At 46.3% G+C, this 23,970-nt stretch overlaps 1 protein-coding gene and 1 non-coding gene across 4 annotated transcripts; both read left to right on the forward strand.

Moving 5' to 3' along the window:
* Nucleotides 1-31: 31 nt before the first annotated feature.
* LOC128778127 (U6 spliceosomal RNA) lies at nucleotides 32-138 on the forward strand. Its single transcript, XR_008423498.1, has one exon. It is a non-coding gene; the product is annotated as a U6 spliceosomal RNA (small nuclear RNA).
* Nucleotides 139-7,540: 7,402 nt separating this feature from the next.
* LOC109252970 (SIGLEC family-like protein 1) lies at nucleotides 7,541-22,929 on the forward strand. Of its 3 annotated transcripts, none has more exons than XM_053905682.1 (6): nucleotides 7,542-8,009; nucleotides 17,762-17,870; nucleotides 19,323-19,604; nucleotides 19,726-19,831; nucleotides 20,964-21,120; nucleotides 22,167-22,929. In XM_053905682.1, the coding sequence occupies exons 2-6, from the start codon at nucleotides 17,867-17,869 to the stop codon at nucleotides 22,179-22,181; spliced, it is 564 nt and encodes a 187-aa protein (XP_053761657.1). In that variant the 5' UTR covers nucleotides 7,542-8,009; nucleotides 17,762-17,866; the 3' UTR covers nucleotides 22,182-22,929. The 3 variants fall into 3 exon arrangements, with proteins under 3 accessions (XP_053761658.1, XP_053761657.1, XP_019281023.1); XM_019425478.2 differs by lacking the exon at nucleotides 7,542-8,009 and adding an exon at nucleotides 9,363-10,955; XM_053905683.1 differs by lacking the exon at nucleotides 20,964-21,120 and having other exon boundaries at nucleotides 7,541-8,009.
* The last annotated feature ends 1,041 nt before the right edge of the window (nucleotides 22,930-23,970 follow it).

A 23,970-nucleotide genomic window follows, 5' to 3' on the forward strand; every position in this document is an offset into this window, starting at 1 on the left:
AAAAAATTTTTTTTCTTGAAGAATACCAAGTGTGCTTCAGCAGCACATATACTAAAATTGAGAAGATCCACAGAAGATTATTAGCATGGCCCCTGGACAAGAATAGCAAGTGTCGGTGAGGATGTGGAGAGGGTTACTGAAACTCTCATATATCGCTGGGCCAGGGTGGGGAGTGAGAATTGGTACAACCATTTGGAAAAATGTTTGTCACTCTCTACTAACACTGAGCACAGGAGCCAGCAACTTCACTGTAACGTGTGTATCCGACAGAGGGGCTCACAAACATTTCACCAAATGCGTGTGAGAAAGTTCATGGCAGCTGTGGTTGTAACGGCTGAAAAATGGAACCTGTCCAAATGCCCACCAGCACTAAGACAGGTAGATAGTTGACAGAGTATCCATGCAGTGGAAGAGGGGAACGAGCAACCCATACAACAAGGGAGTATCTTAGAAATATAATGTGGAGTGGAAGAACCCAGACACAAGAGTCCCCACTATGTGACAGCCTTGTTATAAGGTTCAGATACAGATAAAACTAATCTTTGTTGTTAGAAGTCAAGATACTGGCTACTGTTGGGGGGGGGTGGGTAGTGACTGGAAGGGGACATTGGGGGTGTCCTGAGGGCTCCAGGTAAGATCTGTGTCTTGATCTGGGTCCTAACTGCTCAGATGTGGTCACTCTGTGCAACATTTTTGAGTAACACACTGTGATTTGTGTCCTTTTCTACATGAATAGTACTCTTTAACAAAATTTGCACTCATCGTTCTTTCTTTCTTTCTTGAGAGGTAGAGACATGTGAGTGGGGGAGGGAGGAAGGGAGAGAGAGAGAGAGAGAGAGAGAGAGAGAGAGAGAGAGAGAGAGAGAGAGAGAATCCCAAGCAGGTGCTGTGCTGCCAGCCCAGAACCCAACGTGGGGCTTGATCTCATGAAACCAAGAGATCATGACCTGAGCTGAAACCAAGAGTCAGATGTTTAACTGACTGAGCCACCCAGGTGCCCCTATGTTCACATTTTTTAAAAAGATTATCCTTGCAAATATCTAACTCTGATTTCTCCAGACTATAAGCTCCCCCAAGGCAAGGACAGCACTATGTCTGGCCCTATGTTTTCAGAACCCAGCCTTGGACACAGCACATGCACTGGGCTCAGGAAACCTCTGAAATGCTTTGCACTTGAGTGCAAGGGGATGATGTGCATAGGGCCTTCAACTTGTATTTCCAGCCCAAGGCTCTCTCCTAGACTCTAAATCCCTATGTTTTCCTGGACATCTCTCCCTGAAGGACCACAGTCTCCTCACTTTCAATGCATCCCAAACTGGCTCCATGCCTTCCCTCAAGTCGGCTTCTCCCTTCAATTCTCCACCCAGGATGTGGGAATGTCCATCCACTGGCATGGTGCCTGCTATCTCTTCAAGGAGAGCCTCATACTCCTGTGCCTGTATTAGCTGCAACTTCCCACCAGGACACAACTTCTGATCTGGCACTCAGTGGGATCTTGCAAAACAGACCTCTTCCCCTTCTCCACACTCACAGGCCCCAATCTAGGGTCTTCTCTGCCTGTTCCTTTAAGAGGCCACTGTCTGAACCACTTCTTGAATCTGGTGAGTCCACATCCTCTCCTCCCCCATTGGAGGCTATGAGGTCCCCTTGGCCATGGTATAAAGTGTCCCTAAGGTCCACTAGTACTCAAGGCCCAACTTCCAGCATGAAACCTTCTTACACCCCTTCCTGCTATCTTGGAGAAGATTCTGGAACTCCCTCCTCTGGAACCCCAGAAACCCTGTTCATCTCTCCACCATAGTTTAATCACGGGATCTAGAGACCATCTAAGTGGTCTTTATCAAGGTGGTAGGGGAAAGCAGTTGAATGTTTAAGGCCCTTCATAATAGCCAAAAGGTAGAAGCAACCCAAATGTCCATCAATGGATGAATGGGTGAACAAAATGTGGTCTATCCATGTAATGGAATTTTATTCATCCATAAAAAGGACCGAAGCCCTGATACATACAACATGCATGAACCTCAAAAATACGTTAAATGAAAGACACCAGACACAAAGGTCACATATTATATTATTCCATTTATATGAAATATACAAAATAGGTAAGTTCATAGAGACAGAGAGCAGATGAGGGACTGCCAGGGGCTGTGGAAAAGAGGGAAGGGAGAATGACTGCTTTAATGTGTGTAAGGGTTTCCTTTTGGGGTGATAAAAATGTTCTGGAATCAGATAGAGGCAGAGGTTACACAACATTGTAAATGTACCAAACGCCACTGAATCATTCACTTTAAAATCATTAATTTTGGGGTTCCTGGGTGGCTCTGTCGGTAAAGTGTCCAAATTCAGCTCAGGTCATGATCTCACAGTTCGTGAGATCAAGCCCCACATTGGGCTCTCTGCTGTCACAGAGTCCACTTTGGATCCTCTGCCCCCCTCTTTGTCTGCCCCTCCCCTGATCTCTCTCTGTCTCTCTCAAAAGAGATATTTTTAAAATGAATTAATTTTAAATTTTGTTAATTTTATGTTACATGAATTTCCCCTTGATTAAAAAAAAAGTAGTTTACGTTCTTCAGTCATTCTGCTGGGCTTCGAATGCTCACTTCACCACTTGACCTCTTGCTGTTTCCCCTTGCCCTTCCATCAAGTGAGGATAACACTCCCTAGCTCACTCATTTAAGAATGCAGGCAATTAATGAGCACAGGGTGGCATTGTGCCCAGTGTGTGGTGAGCAGCCTCGGGAGCCTGGTCAAAGTCCACTCAGCCAAGGGCCAAACGCTGCCCAGTAATCATTCCACTGGCTACACACCTCTAGGCTTCAACCTGTGTAGACATGTGATGTCAGATTCTCCGCCCACACCCGGATCCAGCAGGCAACCCCGTGGTTCCAGAGAAAGGCAAGTGAGCAAAGAAGAAGTGTAAGGCTTATTTCAAGTCTTCATTGCCAGGATTTAGTTTCACTTCCACCTCTCTCAGTGACCATTTCCATGAGTCACCAAGTTCCCAGTTTGTCCCCTCTTCTGCATGCCCAGATCAGGTCTCACTTGACTTCTCTCCCCAACCCCCAGACCGTTGAAACAGCCAGTTCCCCAGCCTCTGGGTTCCCCATCACCCCATCTGTCTCTAACTTGCTAACTTCCTCGCCCCTTTCCCTCCAGATGAGGTGTCCACTCCAATGAGGGCTGCTCAAGAATTTCCACAATCCCACAGTCACCTGCCTCACCCTTTCCCCTCAGCCACCACCCCTCACACATATTGGCCACATCCTTGCCACTTCCTGAACATCCCCAGCCTCTTGTGCTCTCTCCATGCTTTTTTCACACGGTTCCACCTCACTGTGATATTTTCCCCTTTCTCTATCTTCACCGTGCGCACTTACCCTTTGAGATCTGGCTCAAATACCACTTCCCCAGACAAGCTGCATTTCCTACCTGAGCCCCACCCCCAACCCTGCATTCTCCCATGGGTTGGGTTAGGGCATTGCTAACCAGCCTCAGCACTATTGATATGTGGGTATTAGGGGATGAATCATTCTTCGTTGTGTGGGAGGGCAGGGGGCTGTCTTGTGCATTGTAGGATGTTAAGCAGCAGCCCTAGTCTCTAGCCACATGATGCCAGGGGCTTCCCACACCTATTTTTGACAACCAAAAATGTCTCCAGACGTTTCAAAATGTCCATGGCGAGGGTGCACAAATGTGCTCAGTTGAGAACCACTGGGTTAGGGATGAGCTCCTATGCACTCACACATACAGAATGACCGACAACTTTCCCCAGTTCTTCTTTTCAAGGTGACCGCAGACACCGCTTGACTCCTGGCCAGTTACAAAGCAATTAAGTACATTTCCGCAGCTTTACATCACATTCACAAGGGGAACCTTGGGAAATCCTTGCTTTTCTCTCCATCTCTTTGTTCTCTACACTTTCGCTGCATGCCCATTATATGATGGGAACACTTCTTCCAAGAGGAAGAAGATACATACAGTTCCTGCCTCAGAAAAGCTCAAGTTCAGGGTTTGGGGAAGAGACAGAAATATGCAACCTATTAAAACACAGTGTGGGGGCTCCTGGGTGGCTCAGGTTTTCAGTGTCCAACTTTGACTTAGGTCATGATCTTGTGAGTTTGAGCACCACATCAGGATCTGCAATGACAGAGTGGAGCCTGCTTGGGACTCTGTCTGTCTGTCCGTCTGTGTGTGTGTGTGTGTGTGTGTGTGTGTGTGTGTGCCTCTCTCCCACTTATAGGCACACTCTCTCTCAAAACAAATAAATAAACTTAAAAAAAAAAAACCACAGTGTGATGAGGCTCCTATAAAGATGGACGTGGGATATTAAACAGATAAGCAGAGCCCATGGTCTGAGGACCCAAGGGCAAAAGCTCTGACCTCTGCCTCAGGGGTGGAAAAAGGGTTAGAAAAAGCTTTCCAAGTGCGGGTGGGTGGCTCAGTCAGTTAAGTGTCCAACTCTCAATTTTGGCTCAGGTCATAATCTCACAGTTCATGGGTTCAAGCCCTGTATCGGGTTCTGCGCTGATGGTGCAGAGCCTACTTGGGATTCTCTCTCTCTCTCTCTCTCTCTCTCTCTCTCTCTCTCTCCCCCTCCCCCACTCATGCTGTCTTTCTCTCTCTCCCAAAATAAATAAACTTTATTTATTTAAGAAAAGAAGAAAAAGAAAAAAAGAGAAAGCTTTTCAGAGGAAACCACTTTTAAGCCACACCTTGAGGGGCAAGCAGGAGTTGGCCAAGCAAAGAAGAGGAAAAGCAGCCCGGGGAGTGATAACATCAGGCACAAGGAAGTGGGAGATGACCTGGTAGCTTTTGGGCAAGAGCAGACAGTCTGCACTAGCTGTAACCTGGGGTGAAAGAGACAAGATTAATTTCCTCCCCAAAACTCCGGCTGGAGTCTGTTCTCCAAGGGCCCTGTCTCCAGGCTGAGGAGGCTGGACTTCATCCTTCAGTCTGCCACATTAAAAAAAAAAAAATGAACCTGGATTTAGACAAAGCAAGACTTTGTTCAAAAGGATTATTGCCATAAGAAAAGGAGACTGTTGCAAAAGGGGAAGGACTCCTCTTGCTACAAAACTAGTCTGAATGAATCTGAAAAGATGGAAATGATGCAAAGCATCTTTTCTGATCACTGTGGAGCAAAACTAGAAATTGATGATAAGAAGGAAAACTGGAAAACTCACAAATATGTGGAAATCAAAACAACAGGCTCCTAAGCAACCATTTGATCAATGAAGAAATCACAAGGAAAACCAGAAAATACTGCAGACAAATGAAAACTAAAATACAGCCTGCCAAAATTCATGGGATGCAGTGAAAGCAGTGCTCAGAGAGAAATATAAAGCTGTAAATGCTTATGTTAAAAAGGAAGAAGGATTTCAAATAAACTGCCTAACTTCACATATTAAGGAAGACAAAAAAAAAATGGACTAACCCCCAAGCTAGCAGAAGGAACGAAATAATAAAAATTATAATGGAGATGATGAAATAGAATAACAATAAAGAAAATCAACAAGACCAAAAGTTGGTTCTTTGAAGAGATCAACAAAATTGGCCAACTTTTAGCTAGATCAACTAAGAAATATTTTTAAAAGATTATAAGAGAGTACCATGATCAATCGTACACCAACAAATTGGGTAACCTAGGTAAATGAACACGTTCCTAGAAACACACAATCTAGCAGAACTCAATCAGAAATAAAAAATCTGATAGACCTATAACTAGTAAGATTGAATCAGGAATCAAAAACCTTCCAACAAAGAAAATCTCAGGACCACATGGTTTCATGGGTGAGTTCTAACAAACATTTAAAGAAGAATTAGGGGTACCTGGCTTGCTCAGTTGGTAGAGCGTGTGGCTCTTGATCTCAGGGTTGCAAGCTCAAGCCCTACTTTGGCTGTAGAGATTACTTAAAAATAAAATCTTTAGAAAAATATAATAAATAAAGAATTAATACCACCCCTTCTCAAACTCTTCCAAAAAATCAAAGAGGAGGGAACACTTCCTAAACTCATTCTATGAGACGAACTTTATCCTGATACCAAAGGCAGACACAGACACTACAAGAAAATGAAACTACAGACCAATATCCTTTAGATATGGCACCAAAACTCAGGCAACAAAGTAGATAAATTGGACTTCATGAGAATTGAAAATTTTCGTGCATCTAATGACACTTTTGACATTGTGAAAAAGCAATCCACAGAATGGAAAAAAACATTTGCAAATCAGATGTCTGATAAAGGATTAACAGATAATAAAAGAAGGTCCTACAACTCAACAACAAATACGATAACTCTATTTATTTACTTTTATTTATTTTTAATTTTACATTTATGTATTTTTGAAAGACAGAGTGAGACAGAGCATGAGTGGAGGAGGGGCAGAGAGAGGAGACACATAATCTGAAGCAGGCCCCAGGCTCTGAGCAAGCGTTCAGCACAGAGCTGGATGGGGGCTCCAACCCACGCACCGTGAGATCATGACCTGAGCCAAAGTCGGACACTTAACGGACTGAGCCACCCAAGCGCCCCAGTTTTTTTTTAAAAAAAATTTTTAATGTTTTTATTTATTTTTGAGAGACAGAGACAGCACGCAAGCAGGGGAGGGGCAGAGAGACAGGGAGAGAGAGAATCCCAAGCAGGCTCCCGTTGCCAACACAGAGCCACAGACAGGGCTCTAACCCACCCACTAACGGTGAGATCATGACCAGTAGAAATCAAGAGTAGGAGGCTCAACCGTCTGAGCCACCCAGGCAGTCCTAAAAAAAAAAAAAAAAAAGATTTTATTTTTAGGTAATATCTACCCCCAGCGTGGGGCTCCAACTCACACCCCCTAGATCAAGAGTGGATGCTCCACCTGTCTGAGCCAATCAGGCGACCCGTGAAAAGGTTTAATGGCTAAGAAAGTGTTTCATGAGTGCAACGAGGAGCTTGAGCCAGCAGAATCAGGCAGGGTAGAAGAGTTTTCATTAGCATCATGAAGAAAGGCCTCTCTAAAAGGAAAACGGGCACCCACATTCCCACCACAACCGGTTCAAGTCCTCAAGACTGTTTCTGGGGGTTGCCAAGCTTCAGCGGCCTCCTTGATTGGCTGCGGCGGAAAGGCACGTGCAGCCGCTGATTGGCTGCGGGATACGCCCATGCAGCCGGTGACTGGCTGCAGGGTAGACACGCCCCATGCAAGGCTGGAAGGCGGGATCAGGGGCCTCATGCTGCCCTCCGACCTTCCCCGTGCCACCGACGGAACCCGGCTGGCGTCGGGCGCCCTCTCCTGGCCTCTTCTCTTTCCTGGCTACCGTTGAACGCGCGGCCTGGCGCGTTGGAACTGCCACCTGGGCTTCCATAACGCAGGGCTTCTCTGGCAGTCAGACGGCCCTGGGCTTGGCAGTCACTGGGGGGGTCGGTTGGGTGCCAGGACGGCTCTCCAACCTGAGAGGCCCCCTGGAGCCTGTCGATGGGACAGAGACTACTTCTGAATTGCTCGTCTGGGGAGGCTCAGTTCACCAGGAGCCTGTCTGCAAGTCGGTTACCGGGTCGGCCTCAAGGGCAGTCAGGGGGGGTCACCAGTGTAATACGCCCACCAAGCGGTCTGTTGATTAAGGATCAGATTAGCGTCCTTATGAGTCAAAAAGGTAGTCCCCTTGCAAACCAATTAATCAGTGAATCTGATAATCCACCCACTTGGTAGACTGCCCTGCTCATCTGTTAATTATGCTCCCTCTGAATCCGTCTCTTAATAAATTAATCCCCCCTGTGAGGCGTTCAGTCATTAGTCCCACGGTTATCCCGAGTGTAAGCGGGTTAATCAGTTTCACTGTTTGTCCTTGGTGTCCCTAGAAAATCAGCTTTCCAGTCAGCATAAGTAGGCCAGTCGTCCAAAAGTGGGGTGCTTCCCGCAGCAAGTCGGAAAAGCCGTTTGCAGCATTTAGACTCTGCCAAGGACATACACGGTCGGAAGTGTGCTGAGGAGGAAAAATATCCTGGAGCCCTTGGAACGAGAGCCAAAGGTAAAATGAAGAGGAGAAAGGATGAGCAAAGGGAGGTATACGGGGGAGGAAAAAAAGTGGGTGCATGAGGAGTCATCCCTGTATCTCTAAAGCCTTGCAGGAGAAAAGCAAGAAGAAATCAGAATTTTATTTTATTTTATTTTTTTTTCAATGTTTTTTATTTATTTTTGGGACAGAGAGAGACAGAGCATGAACGGGGGAGGGGCAGAGAGAGAGGGAGACACAGAATCGGAAGCAGGTTCCAGGCTGAGCTGTCAGCACAGAGCCCGTCACATGCTCGAGCTCACGAATCACGAGATCATGACCTGCGCCGAAGTCAGACACTTAACTGACTGAGCCACCCAGGCGCCCCCAAGTGTGGTTTTAAATCAGAGAAGGGGGGAATATATTGGCAATGCAAAAAGGGAGCAGATATGGATTTCCTCCCTCTGGGGATCTGCTCAAATGTCACTTCCTCAAAGAGGCTTTCTCTGACCACTCTACCTAAGCTGTTTCTCCATTGCCCACCCCCCCACCCCATCCCATAACCCGCTATCCTATTATCCTAACGTTATTTTTCTTCGTGGTACTTCCTAGCTATCAAATTGTCTTGATTGCCAACTCATTCATTGTGTGCCTTCTTTCCCTTCTAGAATGAAGACAGGGATTGTCTCATTCTTGTTTAACTCCCTTTCCCTAAAACAGTGCCTGGCGTAAACAAGGTGCTCATAATGTTGGTTGCTAGAGAGAATGAGTGAGAGTGCCACCACTAAGGAATGTGCTTCTTGAGACTCATTAGAGGAAGCAGACTGTACTTTTTTTTTTTTTTTAGTTTATTTATTTGCTTTTAGAGAGAGAGAGAGGGAGGGAGAAGGGGAGGGGCAGAGAGAGAATCCCAAACAGGCTCCAAGCTGTCAGCACAGAGCCTGACGCAGGGCTCGATCTCACAAACCGTGAGATTGTGGGATCGTGACCTGAGCTGAAACCAAGAGTCAGGTGCTTAACCGACTGAGCCACCCAGGCGCCCCTAGACTGCGCTTTGAAGTAGAGAGCAGAGCCTCCGTAGAGTGGCAGGAGGTGAGGTCAGAGAAGTAAAGGGAGGGGGGCTACCTCGTGCAGAACTTTGGCTTATACTTGGAGGGAGATGAGAGGCACTGGAGAATTTCGAGCAGAGAAGGGGCAGGATGTTACTGAAGTGTTGATAGGTTCCCTCTGGCCACATCACAGGGAATAAAATGGACAGGGACTAAGGTAGAGCAGCAAGGCCAGTGAGTCGGTTCCTGCAGCCATCTGGGTGAGTGAGCCTGGTGTCTCGGGCCAGGGTGACAACAGTGGAGGTGATTGGAAGTGGTGAGATTTTGAGTGTATTTTGAAATCGGTGCCCACAGGATTTTCCGACATGGCTGCAGGCCATGAGAGAAAAGAGGGTCGTCAGTCACAAAGGACTCTGAGCTTTCGACTCTTGATTTCTTCCTAGGTGCTAGTTCATTTGGTTTAGAGACATGTTTCCTAAGTTTTAGGTGATTGGTTTTTATTTTTATTTTTCTGAGATGAGAGCAAGGATGTTTAAACTTTTAATGTTACTTTCTACCCTTGCTCTGTTGCCTGTTGGCCAAAGAATGCAGGTAGTTTATAAACATTTTTTCTGCTCCTTGGGAGGTTGGTGTGGAGCAAGAGGAACTTGAGTTTTATTTTATTTTATTTTTTAAAAATGTTTTATTTATTTTTGAGACAGAGAGAGACAGAGCATGAGCAGAGGAGGGGCAGAGAGAGAGGGAGACACAGAATCCGAAGCAGCACCCAGGCTCTGAGCTGTCAGCACACAGCCCAACGCGGGGCCCAAACTCGCAAACCTTGAGATCATGACCCGAGCCGAAGTCGGATGCTTAACCGACTGAGCCACCCAGGCGCCCCGGAACTTGACTTTTAGATCCATCTCCAACTTATTTAAGGAAATCACTTACCACCTTGCGCTTCAGTTTCCTCCTCCATAAGGAGGCCATTATAAGACTTAATTCCTCAGGGTTCCTGGAAATAAGCGAAGACTACCCAAGTGAGAACAAACAAGTTGCTTATTCAGAGCTGTAACAGGAGAGTCAGCCACCATCACTTGCATGTGGCAACAACTCAAAGGGAGGCAGCATAGTGGGAAAAAGAGTTTCAGATAGGGTCTGACAGGAGAGTGTTATCATGGGGAAGCTGGAGGTTAGCTAATTCGAAGTGGGGGAAATTTAGGGGCACTTGGGTGGCTCAGTCAGTTGAGCGTCTGACTCTTGGTTTCGGCTCTGGTCACAATCCCAGAGTTATGGAATCAAGCCCCACGTCAGGCTCCACACCGCTTAAGATTAAGATTCTCTCCCTCTCTCTTCCTCTGCCCCTCTTGCTCTCAAAAGAAAAAGAAAGAAAGAAAGAAAGAAAGAAAGAAAGAAAGAAAGAGTGGGGGTATCTTATGTGGTTGAATTTGGGAGCAGAGTCTACTTTCTTTGGTTGGTTCTGAGCTGGAAGCAGGGGCAAAAAACAGGGAAGCTAGCATTCATTGACCAAGTTCTGACTGTACTGGGTCGATTGCCACAGAGGTTGTGGTTTGGCTTCTTGTATTTGTTGCTGCAAAGTGAGGATCAGAGTCATGTCATACAGTTGAGGCGTGAGGGCCATATATGGTATGGACATTGTATATTCAGTCTCTCGGGTTCTTGGGAGTAGTAAATGAGATGATGTACAGGTGGAATTGGCAGGTATTAGTACATAAATAAATATTTATCTCAGTCAAAGATTTTCAACATTTCATTATGGTCTAATTATGCAATCCTGTCTTTGTTTTCATTTACTAATTCATCTGTATGAAAAGAATTTGTTCCCCAATGTAATACATGAATGCAAACTTACGTGTCAAACAATGCCAACGTGTATAGAATAAAAACTGAAAATCCTACTTCATCTTTCCTCTTATCACTGCTCTACCCATAGGTAAGTACTGGTACCAGCTTATTATGTATCTTTCCAGATCTTTGTTTCATTTATGTTTGTGCATTTATGAATGTGCTATATATGAACATATAACTATTATATGTGAACATACATATGTTCATGTAATCCACATATATAAAGCTTTTACATAAATGACAAATGATCAGATTTTTATTTAAATATTGTGAAATATTTCAGACATATTGAAAGGTGTGAAAATGGTATAAAAGGAATGTGTGTTATACCTCTTATATAGCCTTTCCCCAGAAACATTTCCCACTCAAACCTAGAAATTACTGCTACCCTGGATTTGGCATTTATCATTCTTTGTGGTAAGGTATTTAACCCAGCTTGAAGAAAGATCTGGCCTTCGCCCTTGGCTTCTGGGAAATAATATCTAAGCCCCTAGGATGCCATGCCTGACAGGAGTGTCTTTGTTTGCCTGGGGGCCTTGCATCACACTGAATAGTCTGAAAATGTGATTCAAGGCAGGGGCCGGCCACACCAGATCATGTAACAATGTGATTTAAGGTCTTTGGATCATGTGGTACCAGCTCAACTTCAGAAGGAGCTAGAGACGGAGACCCAAGCCCATGTGATGGGACTGACTGGGAGCAGTCAGTCGGGCCCATGTGATGAAGGCCCAATAAAAACTGTGGACACAAGGCTTGGGTGAACTTCTCAGGTTGTCATATTCCATGCATATTGTCGCACATCATCACCAGGAAATATGAGTTATACTGTCCATGACTCCACAGGGAGAGGACAGCTGGAAACTCTGGTTGGAACTTTCCTGGACTCTGCCCTATGTGCTTCTTCCCTGGCTAGATTTTAATACGAATCCTTCAGTTGTAATAAATAATAACCATGAGTATAACAGCTTTCCGGAATTCTGTGAATATTTCTAGTGAATTATCGAACCTATGAGTGGTCATGGGGACCCTAACACTTGCAATTGGTGTTAGAAGTGAGGGTGGTTTTAGAGACCTCTGAAATCTGCAGTTGGTGTCAGAAGTGGGGCCATCTTTTTGGAACTGTTCCCTAACTTTGCAGTTGGCCTCAGAAATGAGATTTGCGAGAACCTGACTCAGTGAAACATATGGTTTGGGAAGAACAAAGATGTGAAATCAGGGGATGATGAAACTTTCATTCCTACATGTCCCTAAAGTCACTCATGGGCATGAAAATGCAACTGTTCTGCAATTAGTTACAGGAAGTTAAAGTTACCAGTGTTTCTTTTTTTTTAAATTATGGATCCAACTCTGAAGGAATTGACTCACTAGGTGCATAAGGAAATTCAAAATCTCAAGAAACCAGCCAAATATAACAATTCCTTGGTTGCTTTTACCTGTAAGAGCTATAATGAAAGAAAAGAAAAGAGCTGGAGTGGATCCTAACGCTGGTCCAAGCTTGGGTTCTGTTCAGTCTGAGCTATGGCTGCTGGCCTCAGGGCTGCTACTAAAGGGAAAAGTCATGTTGGAACAATAGGTAGCAAAGAAAATTAGAGTGAGTGATTCACAAGAGAACGGAGAAAGATGAAGGGAGTGTCAAAGGGACTCATCCCAACAGAGAGAAAAATCTTTAAATAGTTATGAATCAGGGCGCCTGGGTGGCTCAGTCAGTTAAGTGTCCAACTTTGGCTCAGGTCAATATTTCGCAGTTTGTGGGTTTGAGCCCCACATCAGGCTCTTTGCTGACAGCCCAGAGCCTGGAACCTGCTTCAGATTCTGTCTCTCTCTCTCTGTCTCTCTCTCTCTCTCTGCCCCTCCGCCACTAGTGCTCTGTCTCTCTTTCTCTCTCAAAAATAAACATTAAAAAAATAAAATAAATGAATAAAATGGAAATTGATGGGATCAAAACAAAGGTCTGAGTGCAATGCTTTTGGAGTTTGGGTAGAACCAGGGGGAGACTCAGATACCTCCCCCCCAACTTTGAAGGATCCTAATAAAATCTGTTCTAGTTACCCTAGTTTCGAGGAATTTCAAAAGTCCAAAGGCAAATATGACAATGGGACCTGAACTTCAAATGGCTTGAGGTGATGGTCCCATGACCTAATCAAGGTAATGATTGGTCAGGGGTTCTTGGGTGGCCCCTCCCCAACTCGTGCTCGCTCTCTCAAAATAAATAAGTATTCTTTTAAAAAAAGATGATGATTGGGGCACCTGGGTGGTTTAATCGGTTAAGCGTCTGATTTCAGGTCATAATATCACAGTTCACGAGCTTGAGCCCCGCATCAGGCTCTGTGCTGACAGCTTGGAGCTTGGAGCCTGCTTTGGATTCTGTGTCTCCCTCTCTCTCTGCCCCTCCCCTGCTTGTGCTCTGTCTGTCTGTCTCTCTCTCTCTCAAAAATAAATAAAAACTTTTTTTTAATTTTTAAAAAAGTAAATAAAAGGGCCTCAGTTCTTTGGCTCCATGCCTAGCTGGAGACTCAAAGCCACATGCACATTAGTGGTAAAATGGTCAGGGGAAGAGATGTTTCTGGAACTCCTTAAGCTGGAGGCTAGTGGGAGTTATAGTTAGATTGGGAAGATATGGGAATAGAGGGATTGAAGGAGTTAAAGTGAGGGTTTGTTTAGATGAAAAATAGAATACTTGAACAGATTTTATGTAAAGCCATTGTGTCTCCTCCTTTATCTGAATGTAAGTACATACCGTGTCTGACTGGGAAACACCTCCCTTACCTAGTATTATGAAATAGGAGGCATGTAAATCCTCCCTTCAGCCAGTATATGCTAAATGGGAACCAATAAAATTGCCCAGGCCCACACAGGTTGTTAATTTGAAGAATATAGGATATCTGGTGAGGAAAAAAAAAAAAAAAAAAAAAAAAAAATGTCAGAAACCCAGCGTTTGATTGATTTGGATTTTGGATGGCACACATTCTACATTTGGGAATATGGCCAGCTCCTAACCATAAAACCACTAGAGTGAAGTCTTGGGAGTCTATGCAGACTGCAGTTTATGGCAAAAGCCAGCCAGCACCACCCAGTGGCAACCACTGGGATTTTTTTTTTTTTTTAATCAGGAAATTTCCAATTGAAGCAGACAACTAGCTGGCTATTGAGCTTTGATTGAAAATGCCCACAGAACGGAGGGAAGTACAATAATCCTGAAACCTGAAATATCCATGACATCTTTGGTAATTTGGATAAACACGATAATAAGGAAGACCGTGCCCAGAAGAGTTCTGTAATAAAATGGAAATGTTTTATAGGGGAACCTGGTACCATGGGAATGTGAGGAGGTAGTCATCATATTAGGGAGCAGATGGCCTCTTCCCCCTCCTTTTACCACCCGAGGAGCTGCCAGATCCTATTGCCACTTGGGTGGTGACAGTGAATAGCTCTCAGTTGACCAACAAAGAGCTGCTTGGTTTATAGAAGGCTGTTCCAACATGAAGGGGTTCCTTTGAGTGGGAAATACTAGCAATGGAATGCTAGTAAATATTTACTAGCCGGATCTCCAAAGGGAAAGAGAAGCCCTGAATTGTAGTATTACCAACCTCTGCTGTGTAGACACTCTCACTGGAGGTAGTTTCAAGCTACCACCATCACATAGAGTTAGGAAGAGATACAATAGCACACCGTTATGTGGTATTTCTATCATACAGGTACAATAGATGCAAATAATCTCAAGGACACAGGTAACAGTAAAATGCACTAGAAAAATTAGGGAGTAATCAGTTTCGAGTGATTATCATCTTTGCTTTTAATATAATTTGTTTATAAGTTTATATAATTTAATTTTTAATAATGGCCGTGTTTGACAACCAGCTTGTAACATTTTTGAAAGTTTAATAATCAGCTTTTTAAAGCTGGTTTATGCAGGCTCCAGCCCAATGATGGATATTGTTTAGAAACCAAGATATAGGTGCTAGGCGTGTTTATCACTAGGGATATGTCATTGCTTCTAGGCTCTTTCAATGAACAGAATATGGAAATAGCATTTGTTCTTTAAAGCCAAGGGTTTGTATTGATAACTCTCTTTGTCTCCCTCAAGACAGTAGAGTCAGAGCACTGTGTTCAAAGGTTACTTGAAATAGACAGTCTTCCATTCTTCCATTCTTCCATTCTGTTATCATTGTTTTCATTTGTTTACTAGATCTCGTTTGTGTTCAGTTTTAGGGTTTTGCTTTCTTTTTCCCTTCTAGGTTTAAGTGACCTTTCTGAACAGTAAAATATCAATATGGTTGGAAAGGTTTTTTTCTTTCCTTGACCAAAACTGTGTCACCTGACTACCAGGACATTCATGTAAGGGAACCTGGGAACATTAATATTTGTTATTTTAAGGCTCTGTAGTAGAGGCAACGGGGATAATGGTGCTTGGATACCTGTTGGGTCAGAAGCCAGAAGTGTCTGCCACAAGGTATTGTAGACTAGGAACACATCCCCTCATCCTGCCTTTTCCAGGAATTTGTGCAGAAATGGAGGACTCGTGGCCCAAAGAGGGAAAGGACTCGTCTGTGGTCCTCCAGTGAATCAGTGACATAGCTTATATAATCAGTACTCAAATCCAGGGCCCCTGCTCTTAAGACAATGCTTTATTTAAAAAAAGGGGGGGGGATAATTTCACAAAAGATAAAACTGACAGTTGAACATGTTGTCAGTGACTACCAAACAAGGTCACTTTCTTTCTTTCTTTTTTAATGTTTACTTATTTATTTTGAGTGGGGAGGAGCAGATGGAGAGGGAGAGAGAGAATCCCAAGTAGCCTCTGCACTGTCAGCACAGAGCCTGACACAGGGCTCGCTCTCACAAACTGTGAGATCATGACCTGAGCCAAGATCAAAAGTCAGACCCTTGGGGTGCCTGGGGGGCTCAGTTTAAGTGTCCATCTCTTGATTTCAGCTCAGGTCACAATCTCACAGTTTGTGAGAGCGAGCCCCACATTGGGCTCCGAGCTGCCCACGTGCAGCCTCCTTGGGATTCTCTCTCTCTCTCTCTGCCCCTCCCTCTCTCTCTCTTTCAAAATAAATAAACTTAAAAAACAGAAAAAGAGTCAGATGCTTAACAGACTGAGCCACCCAGGCACCCTAAGCAAGGTCATTTTCTAAGCTCTTCTGAGGTCACAAAGGTCTGTTTGATGTAGGGCCTTCCCTTAAAGGGCTCAGTCTCAGGTAGATTCTTTACTAAGATATTGTGTTAGTTTCCCAACTAGAATGACCTAACCAAATAAAAATTTGTCTTCCTCATCCAAAGAGATGAACAGAGATAGGCTGTGCAGAGCTGGTGTAGCAGTAACACAAGGCCATCAGGGACCGGGCTTCTCAAACTATTCTGCTAGAATATCCTTCATGAGTGGCGTTCATCCTCGTGGTTACCTCATGGCTGCCAAATGGCTGCTCTACCTCCAGGATCACATCCATATTCTAGGGAGGAAGGAGAAGAAAGCGACAAGGAGGAAAGAAATGACAATATCAGGAAAGGAAGACTTTCCCGGGAATCCTCAGCCCACTTCCAATAAAACAATGTCACGTGCCCCAAATTACCTGCAAAGGAGGACAAAGTAGTGCTTTAACTTGCAACAATGCACCGCTAAACAAAGTTGGGTTTGTTAGTAATGAAGAGCAGGATAAGGAGTTGTTGTTTGGCTGCATAAAAACAAATAACTCTACTAGGAGGGAAAAACTGACTCTTTCCTCAAGAAACAACAAAGGAAATAACTGGGTCCTTCTGGAAAGGGGAGAGATTTCTGCACTTTTGACCGGGCAGGGAGATCAGGAGAGACTGCATGCAGGAAGTGGCACTCAACTCAGCTTTGAAACTGGAGTAGGATTTGAAGGTGGGCGGAGCAGAGTTGCCAGAGGAAAAGCTGTGAAAGGGGGAAGGATGTGTAAGGTGAACACTGGAGAAAGCAGCACTTTCCCTTTGGTGCGGAAAATGTTGAAAAAGGCGCAGGGAGGAACAGCAAAGGTGAGGCAAAATTGTGGAGAATCTCATTTGCAAAGCAAGGAGGTTTGGGACTTCTCCTATCAGAGGTAGGAATTCTTGTCCATTCCCATTTTCCCAAAGGATCTGTTAAGGTTGTCCCATCCTTGGGGCACCTGGTGGCTCAGTCAGTTGAGTATCTGACTTCAGCTCAGGTCGTGATGTCATGGTTCGTGAGTTAGAGCCCTGCATCCGGCTCGCTGCTGTTGATGCAGAGCCTGTCCTTCTGGACCATCACCCCTCCCTGGCCACCTGGCCTGAGTCACTCCTGCTCTAGGCAATTCCTCTCATGGTTCCTGTGGGTTATGCCAAACACCCAGACTGGTCCTGTGCCTCTGAGGCACACAGCCCTTCCATGAAACCCCATTTGCTTTGAGAGAGAACCCAAGGGACATGGTAACTGAGTTTCTCCCAAGTGGGCTGGGTCTGGGAGGGAAAGACCAGGGGAGAAAGAAGGAGATGCAGCATTGGGCACCCCCTCCCGGAGGTCATCGGGGTGCTTCCTGTCCCTAGATGCTTTTTTTTTTTTTTAATTTTTTTTCAACGTTTTTTATTGATTTTTGGGACAGAGAGAGACAGAGCATGAACGGGGGAGGGGCAGAGAGAGAGGGAGACACAGAATCGGAAACAGGCTCCAGGCTCCGAGCCATCAGCCCAGAGCCTGACGCGGGGCTCGAACTCACGGACCGCGAGATCGTGACCTGGCCGAAGTCGGACGCTTAACCGACTGCGCCACCCAGGCGCCCCCCTAGATGCTCTTGAACGTCTCACCCCATGTAATTCCTGCTTCTGAGGATGAACAGACCTCCAGGATGACCAGAAACAGAAGCCCCTGGCTTGCTAAGAATACTTTCTGCTCTCCCACCCACATCCTTTCAGTTACTTGCCGTCTCGTCCCTTCTGAACCATGTGGCTCTGACGTGAGAGCCAGCTGAGGCAAAGACCCCGGGCCCCTCCTCTTCCTGAGGACCACTGCTGCTGCAGATGGGTGAGTGGGGTGAGGGGCAGTGCTGGAGGTGTCTGAGGTGCCAGGACCAGGGTGGGGCTAGGCTGCAGAGGTCTGAGAAGAGGACATAAGGGTTAGGGTACCAAATAACCAACATGGATTAGACATCTGTGTGTCGGGTCCCGGCAGGGCTGGGGATGCCTGGGGCAAAGAGCAGATTGGGTTGGGAGCAGAGTTAGGGGTGAGGGTGGGCGCTCAGCCAAGGAGGTTGAAGGTACGAGAAGCACAAAATGCTGGAAAACCCAGGGGTAGTCAGTTTTCCCGTGTCTGTCAGTCACTGTCCACAGGCACGCTTTCCCAGATGGTAAAAATACATAATCCAGAGGACAGCAGTCGGGGAGAGTCCCTGAAACTTCCTCATCCCCCTGCCTCCATGTGACCCAGATGAACAGTCCAAGATCAAAGGGTACTCTTTAGGAGAAAATTACCCCTTTCTTCCAGTAATCTCAAACGACTCCCGGTGACAACGTGTGCTTTGTCAGTAACGCTAAGAACTGATTCCTTGAAGACCCTGAAGAGGGTGACTGTTCCTTATTTATCAACCGATGAAAGTCACCAAGTGGATAACATAGCCCACCCATTCTGTGTAGAGTGAAGCAGGCTCGAATGTTCTTACTCAGAAAACACCATAGCAATCTCTGCTTAGGATGAATGCTCAAAGGCCACTTGGGACTGGGAAGAAGAAAATCTAGAAAGGTGCTCTATTTATTGAATGGGGAACATTTTACCATGTGCTCAGCTAGGAACACTGCCAACCATAGGGCATTCATTCTTTTTTTTTTTTTTTTTAAGTTTATTTACTTGCTGGGGGGAGAGAGAGAGAAAGAGGGAGTGAGAGAATCCCAAGCAGGCTCCACACCGTCAGCACAGAGCTCAGTGTAGGGCTCGAACTCAGGAACCGTGAGATCATGACCTGAGCCAAAATCAAGAGTCAGATGCTTAACCGACTGATTCACCCAGGTGCTCCAGGGCATTTATTCTTACATCGATGATAGCATGATACAGTTCAGCAAGTACCCCTATTTTCCAAACTGAGAAAGCATAAAGAAAGGGGAAGTGACTTGCCCAACAGCATCTGGACAGTAAGAGAGAGAGAGAGGAAGAAATTGATCACAGATGGAACTGGGAAGGAGCAGAGCCTGAGGGATGGGAGGAAGAGCCTGGGGGTGGAGGTGGGGGTCAGGTAACGGCTCAGAGGCAATGTAGATCCTCAGAAAGTTCCCTTGCCATTAGTCAGGTCCAGCGTTCACTTTGAGGCCAGGTGAGGAGAAAGGATGAAGGGGAACTTGTCTGTAAAGCCCAGCTCCTCTGGGCTTCCAGAAAGTCTTTTGGAAGCTCCTTTGGGAGTCACAAATAAGGAGAAGGCTGGGTCCTAGAGGAAGTGGAGAAAGGAAGTCAGGATGCTTGCTGATTGCTGATCCTCCCTCCCCACAGCACCTGCCAGGCTGCTCTATTCTTCTTGCTCCTTGGAGAAGACTCTTCTGTGCAGCTGTTCCTTCTATGGCATCCCCACACCCTCCGTGCAGTGGTGGATGGGAGGGGCTCCCGTGGGTGCGAACAGTGTGGATAGCAGTGTCCATGTGACTTCCACCATAATCGCCCCCTGGGCCAACAGCACCATCAGCCTGACAGAGCAGCCAAAAATGAGCACAAGCCTTCTCTGTGAGGGGAAGAACCAAAACGGAACCCATGCTTTGAGCATCCTACTGATGCCAAGTGAGGGTAGAGGGGGGGCCCGGTATCTGGGTGAGGGAGTGAGCTGGGGAGGGAGCAGAGCTCGGACTCCAACTCCAAGCTTTCAGGACAGAAGACTTTCTCACATGCTCTCTCCTTCCAGGAAAGAGTTCTTTTCTTCCCCAGACTTTCATGAAAGGGCTGATCCAGGGTGTTGTCTATGGAGCCATTGTAGCCTCACTGCTGTTTTTCTGCCTCATCCCACTCATGTGAGTACCAGGGCTAAAACCGTACCCAGCAGGCCCTGGCCTGGGTGCTGGCGGGGAAAGGGAAAGACAGAACCCCTGCCCCCAAGGAGCTCAGGGTGTGGTAAGGGAAGGAGGCACCAAACATGGTCACCACAGTCCAGGGCCCTCAGGACTATGCTCAGCCACAAACAAGGCCCAAGGGACAGAGGCTTTCAGTGAATTTCATAAAGGAGAAAGCAAAGGAGGAAGTGGCAGCCACGGAGAAGCCAGTGGAGCTCCCCGGGGTGCTGTCTAAAGCGGCCCTGAGGGGCTGAGTGCTCATTTGCTGGGTGGAAAGTAGCATATGCAGACCCCAGAGACACATTTGAGGAATTGCCGGTGTCTGTGTGCAATGTCAGATGCATTGACAGTGATGGGAAATGGCTGAACATGAAGTTGAGAAAGCTTCTTGGTGTTAGTTCATAAAGACTCTCGAAACTTGGCTAAATGTATTGGCTAGAAGCCCAGAGTGAGAAGGGCAGAGCTGCCAGAGGTCAGGCCAGAGACTTCAGCGGGGGGAGAGGGGGCGGGGGGGGCGGGGAAGGGGGGCTCTGGCCAGTCCAAGTGTCTTGGACTTGATCCTCAGTTGGGAGCCGAGGAACAGTGTTAAGCAGGGAAGAAAAGCTCCTAGTGCAAGGTGTCTGTACACAGACCAGAGGGCAAGAGCCAGAGGCATGAGGCCAGGCAGGAAGACTACATAATAAAGAGCCCAGTTTGAGCTGGGTTTAAGTGATGAAGGGCAGTCAGAGAGATGATGGGACACTTGGGATCGACTGGCTATCAGGAGTGAGAAAGAAGAGCCACAAGGTGGCAGGGCAAACCGGGGAGCTATTTTTAAAGTATAATCAGCTGCACCTAAAGACCAATAACAATCCTTTACAGTTTGCAAAGCCCTTTCATGGCTGACCTCATCTGAGCCCCACAGCCCAATAAGCAAGGTTTCCCAATTGTACAGAGGATGGAACCAATTCCCAGAGAGGCTGTGTGGCTTGCCCCAGATAACACAGCAAGCCAGTGGTGTCGTTGAAGCTCTAAACCAGAACTTCTGGTGAAGACCAGAGCCCAGTGGGGGGCAGAGAGCCGAAACTGATGGGGGGGGGGGTCATTTCCTTAGGGTGAAACATATCAGAATGAAGCTGGCAAAGAAAATTGCAGCGGTCAAAGCAGGAAAGAGCCCAAAAGTCAGAGCATGCCAAGAACCCAAGCTGTCTCTGAAGCCTAAGGAGCCAGAAAAATCCACAATCACTCCATCTTCAGAGAGTGAGATATTGGTGGGTACCCACTGCGTCTGGAGTCTAGACTCTCAGCATAATGGCAGTAAGACTCACGAGGAGAGGCACATACAGTGTTTAAAGGAATTACCATCATCAGTCCTATGGGGCACCTAGAATGCCAGAATGTGCTTGCAAATCATCTTATAGATGGTGAAGCCAAGGCCCAGAGAGGGGAAGAAGGATGAAAATTAAGACAAATAACTTAAAGGGCATTAGAATCAGCAATGTACACACACACACACACACACACACACACCCCTTCACACTGAGTCCCCATTGAGAACAGGGTTGAAAGAATCCCTAACAGTGTTTGTGGCATCAGAGTGGAAGCCAAAGGCTTTGGTCTCTGAGTGTTTGGCAGATTGTAGAAAACACGGTCTGTAGATACCACAGGCCCAAGTTAGCCTGAAGTGCTTGGAGACCAGACCAAAGCCAAGGTCTTCATTTACCTTGCACCCCATATCCTCAGCAGGGCTTGGAAGAGACAGGCCTCACTGTTATGTACCATTTATAATCCTCGAGGACTGGAAATGCCCTGCTGCCCTCCTTAAACCCTGCATTGGAGCTGGTGTCCCTTTGTGGATAAACCAAGCAGCTGTTAAATTCCACCAAGATATCCTGCAGTATCTCCCAACCTCCATGCTGGGCAATGCCAGGGTCTCAGAAATGGGTCAGACCCAGGCCCCTGTCCTCAGAGAGCAAGCAGGCTGGTGGGAAGGTAGCCTTGCAGCAACAGGGCTGGGACAGGGGTTATAGTTGAGGGAGGGATTGACCCTCCCTGGGAAAGTCAGGCAGAACTCCCCAAAAGAGTCTGGGGAACATTGGGTGGCTCCCAGTGCTAGGAATGCACAGGGAGGGGCACTGAGAGAAGACGGGTTGCAGGCTCCAGTCATGGGGTTCTGAGAAAAGGTGAAGCCAATGTCTGCTCCACATTGCTGTAATTCTGTGCTCATAGGGAGAGACAGGATTCTGTCCATTTAAGCGCTGGATACCTCACCTCTCGACTTATTCCAATATTCTTCTTTCTTTGCCCTGCTCTGTAGCACCGCTTACCTTAAACTTCCAGAAAAAGCAAGATAAAGTGGAGCTCATGAAGCCTATGAAAACTACATGCCTACCTGGAGTCCCCAATATCTGCGGGATTACCAAAGTCCACGGAATCCTTAGGCACCCCAGAAACCCTGGAGTCTATAACAAACCCGGATCCCTGGAGCCTCCTCAGCTCACAAAGCCCTCTCAAGCCCTACCTGTCCCTCACACTGACTGGTTCTCCATTGAATAGGGTTACTCTGGGACCTGGTCTTAGAATCTTTGCAAGCAAACTCTATGATCTGTTGTTCGGGTTAACCAGAAGAAGTATGCTCTGGCCTAGGATGATATCAACGAAAGGAAAAATAAATGTGAGACTATGGTCCAGAAGTAGCTTTTGAGCCCCTACTGTATGCCCAGAACCTGGAATATACATACAAAGAGCACCAGGCTTTGGAGCCATCATATATGGATTGAATCCCAACTTTAATGCTTAGTGGCTATATGTCTTTGGATGAAACCTTTCACCACTGCACCCTTTGAACTTCGGTATCCTGACCTGAGGCATATGTAGGTAGATAGTGAAAAGTGGTATCCAGAGGTCCAGGTGGAGAAAAGACACAAAGACCATCCCTGAATGCCAAGACAAGGCATTGGAGCCTTAATCTTGACTCCCTTAGAATGTAAGTTCCACAAGAACAGGTATCTTGTCTATCTTGGTTTCTACTTGAACCACCAGCACCTAGAATGGTTCCTAAAATATAAGACTCTCAAAGATGTTTGTCGAATAATTGAATGGATGAATGAATGAATGAATGAATGATAAGCTGTTGCAAGGTTTGAAGCAAAGAATGATACATAGTGAAATCATACTAGGAGTAGTTATGGAACTCAGAAGATAGAAGACCGGAGGCAAAGAGCCTAGTTAAGAGGTTAGTGCAGTATTTCTTGGCTGAAAGACAGGCATACAAGAAATGAGAACAGGAATCTGGCAAGAGGATGGACAATGGCTGTGTATTGTTCCCCTCTGAATGGATGACATCCTCCCTTCTGGAGCCAGATGCTGGTAATTTTCAGAGGTTGCAAAAAGGGGTCATCTCTTCCCTGAAGCATTATTTGTGCATAAATCCAATGGTTCTCCATCCAGCACCAATGTGATGGTCATCCCGTACTCAAGAGCAGATGTTTATATAAGCCCCCATGCACGGGCACTCCTTTGGCATGCAGTTCACACATTCCACAAAAATATAAGCATCCACCTTGTGCCGGGTAGTGGAGTGAACCAGACAGACACTGGCCCTGCCTCTGTGGAGCTCGTGGTCTACACAGGTACACAACAATGAAATAAACACAAAACTGCAGCTTAAAATGTTGACAAGTGCTAGGAAGAAAAAGGATATAATACTATGAGAAAGTATGAGGGACAAGGGGAAGAACCCAGTTTGGATTAGAAAATCAGAGAAGGCCTCTCTGAGAAAGTGACATTTGGGCTGAGAGACCAAAAGGATTATCAGGGTCTACTCGGAGGGACAGCAGATTCTAGGCTCTGTGATGGGAGAAGTTTAGTGAGTCTAAGAGCCCAGGTCTATGCCCCGGAGCTCAGGTGGAAGGGTGAGCTCCGGACGTGCCAGATCTTTCAGGGCCTCAAAGGCTCTGGTGAGAAGTTTTAAGTTCTATCCTCACTCACAGAGGGTTATTTCCTCATGTGCTCTGTAACTTCGGAACGTGTGGTCCTAAGGAGTGGAGAATGCCATCTAGACGAGAAATGGGAGAGAGGAGGGGAACTGGGTTGGGAACAAGTCAGGGATGGGTTTTGAC

The sequence above is a fragment of the Panthera pardus genome, unplaced genomic scaffold, assembly GCF_024362965.1.
Source record: "Panthera pardus isolate Hobbes unplaced genomic scaffold, ASM2436296v1 HiC_scaffold_18, whole genome shotgun sequence".
Taxonomy (NCBI): domain Eukaryota; kingdom Metazoa; phylum Chordata; class Mammalia; order Carnivora; family Felidae; genus Panthera; species Panthera pardus.